Source organism: Pundamilia nyererei, unplaced genomic scaffold (assembly GCF_000239375.1).
Source record: "Pundamilia nyererei isolate P.nyererei 1_Seehausen unplaced genomic scaffold, PunNye1.0 scaffold00246, whole genome shotgun sequence".
NCBI lineage: Eukaryota > Metazoa > Chordata > Actinopteri > Cichliformes > Cichlidae > Pundamilia > Pundamilia nyererei.
In genome coordinates this window covers 257,490-260,426 of record NW_005187647.1, presented here as the reverse complement: position 1 = coordinate 260,426, position 2,937 = coordinate 257,490, and the positions used below count along the sequence as shown (strand labels likewise).

Sequence of the window (2,937 nt, the reverse complement as noted above, 5' to 3'; positions counted from 1 at the left end):
TTGTTCTGGTGGTTGATTTTGTCATCGTTGTTTGAAATAAATAAATAGTGAAATCGTATAGGAAAACTGTAACAACTTAGACCTTGCCTATGCTTGTATTGCATCATGTGTGCAAAGGCAATTACATGAAATAGTTATATCTATTGTCCATTATATACTTGTGTTTTTGAATTCTGTTTTACTGGGAGTATTTTTAACTGTAAGTGTCTGTACTACCCACAGATTTTCCTTTTTAAAAACATATACAGATAAAACCTTCACTACTAGCCAGTACTGACATTGGCCAAAAAACAGAGGAAAAAAGTTTAGGACCTTTATTGATTCTTCTTCTGTCTGAAATCATTACTTGAAGGCGACTTCAGCATTTCCAATAATGTCTAAGAACTTTGATCTACAAAACCTCTTGGTCTTGGTGGATTTATAGAGGTCCAGGTTAGGGTTTAGGACCACATACCGAGGCAGATGACCCCATCTCCAGTGTACCCCTGTTTACAGGTACAGGTCCTCATTCCCGCTGCCACTTTGGTACAAACGGCAAACTCTGAGCATCCGCCGTTAGACCGGCTGCACAAATCCAGCTCTGAGAGACAGAAAGAGAAAGATGAGGAGAGCATAATCACACTAAAAGACAGGTTTAATGACGCTGTGTGTGTGTGTGTGTGTGTGTGTGTGTGTGTGTGTGTGTGTGTGTTTGCCTTTGCAGTAGGTTCCGTTTCCTTCATATCCAGCCGTGCACACGCAGACAGCAGCTGTTCCCTGTGGCCCTGTTATGCAGCTGCAGCAGAAAAACAAACGGCTCAATATGTGTTTCACATTTTTACTGAAGCTGAGAGCTGTGACTAATAATTTCTATCATTACAAATCATATTTGTGAACAGCGCCCTGCATTACTGTTTATATTCTGTAGTTTTCTTCGCATCATTGATCCTATTACGAGCACAGAATTGAATTTCTAGCCTAACACATATCTCACTGCCGTGGTGCTCCACTGTTGTCAAAAAAGGATTAAAAACACTCAGTGAGCTACTGTTACAACGGACCACATGTCCTTTCATTACTATGAACACACGATGAAAACACTATAGACTCAATCTCACAGACTAGCCCCATCAAACAAACTTACAAAAACCCATCCATCATATAATAAAAGCACATCTCTACAGATTTTTTTAAACACGTTTTTAACATTTAGGGCAATCCAATAATGAAGTGTCTGTGTATTTTAATGCTAAAAAATTATCTGCAAGGTGGTCATTATCTTATGCCTGATCCGTGTATGTTTATGCAGCCCTTCAAGCAGAGCCTTTCTGATTTTATCTTGTCCAGTTCTGAAGCATGACATCTTATTATTTTAAAATCAGATATCACCAATGACGGATGTATTCGACTGATAAACCAAGGGCCCGATACGCCCATAGAGATTTATGGTCTGTTTTACTTTACCCAGAGCCTTCATTCAGGGGGTCGCCCCCTCCTGGCCATTATAAAGAATGCATGTTTAAGGGACTTCTACATGGTGCCTTAAAACCACTGGTCCCCAAACCCACAGGCCACTGGTCTGTAAGTCGTTTGGTACCAGGCTGCGAGAGTTGAAGCTCAGGTGTATAACTTGTGGTTTTCAGGGTTTTTATCAGTTTTTATCGTTATTTTTTTAAAATCGTTTTTATCGTAAACTCTGTTTCCCTGGGTCTTTCTTTACGGATAAATCTTCTTTTTGGTAATGGTACTGGTTTTATTTTGTTGTATTTATCTCCAACACCTTAAAGGCCGGTCCGTGAAAATTTTGTCGGACATAAACCGGTCCGTGGCGCAAAAAACGTTTGGGACCACTGCCTGTATCAAATTACAGATTTAGACCATCCTTTGCCCTCCTGTATCCCCTGCTGCATTTGGTAAACAGGAAGCTCCGGTAAATCTCTGCCTTCATCCAGCTACTTCAGTCAGCAGTGAAATCATCAATAAATGTAATTTCATCTTCACTGGCAGCAATGAGAAAACCTCCAGCATTTTTGAAAAAAAAGAGGTGCTGCTTTGGGTCAGGAGCAGTTCTTTTCACTGCTTCCATAGCAGAGCTTTTGTGGACTGCAGCTTGGCCTGCCTGTTTTTGTGTCAAGGTCACAGAGTGCCTCAGGTGTATTCCTCATGTGTCTGGCAGCCCGGCCCTCCTCTCACTCCCCCGGAGCCCTGATTGCTGATCAGCCTGCACACCTGCTCATCAACTCTGCAGCATATCAAGCCTGGTTCTTCATCACTCATCACCGGGTTGTTATTTCAGCCGGTGCTTGATGAAAGTTCTTCACCATCATGAACTCTGTGCATTTGACTCTTGTGTTGATTCTGATAGTCGAACTAATCTGCTACCCATCTCATGCGCCTGCCAGCCAAACCAGACATGATCTCACCCCCTGCCTTCATCTCCACTCAGCACTAGTTCCCCACCCACCAGCTTCCCTCAACCCTCCCCTGCTGTAATCCTCCTCCACCTCCATCCACCTCCACTCCCTGACTGCAAACAATAAACTCTTTCTTATTCCTTCTACCTTCGATTCTCACTGTTGATCCTAAAGTCAGGAATGCACACAGGTATGTGTCGGCGATCTCACCCAGATTAAGAAACAAAAAACAAAAATCACACTGGCAGCAGAAAGTTCCATCTGTACAGACGTGGCATATTTTTCGCATATTTTTAGTGGCGGAGAACAGAGAGCTGCTTCCAAAATACACTGCGATACATCTGTCAGGATGTGGGTGCAGAAGGGACCCTAATGCAGGACAAAGTTAAACAAAAATTAAAAACGCATTTACTGGCTGATGCACAGTCCAGAAATAAACAAAGTCTGCAAAATGGGAACCAAAACCACAAAGCAGAAATCTAACTAAACACTGAGATCTTGGAAAACAGGAGAAACATAAGCAGCACAACAGGGAGCATTAGTG

At 42.4% G+C, this 2,937-nt stretch overlaps 1 protein-coding gene across 1 annotated transcript in view; it reads right to left on the bottom strand.

Annotated features, from left to right (window-relative positions):
* Positions 1-332: 332 nt before the first annotated feature.
* stab1 (stabilin 1) overlaps positions 333-2,937 on the bottom strand; it is a 66,429-nt gene continuing 63,824 nt past the window's right edge. Inside the window, exons 42-43 of the mRNA XM_005749490.1 lie at positions 696-775; positions 333-580 (exon numbers count right to left, since the gene is read on the bottom strand). Coding sequence (XP_005749547.1) covers positions 441-580; positions 696-775 — 220 coding nt within the window. The 3' untranslated portion in view covers positions 333-440. The remainder of the gene's footprint in view (positions 581-695; positions 776-2,937) is intronic.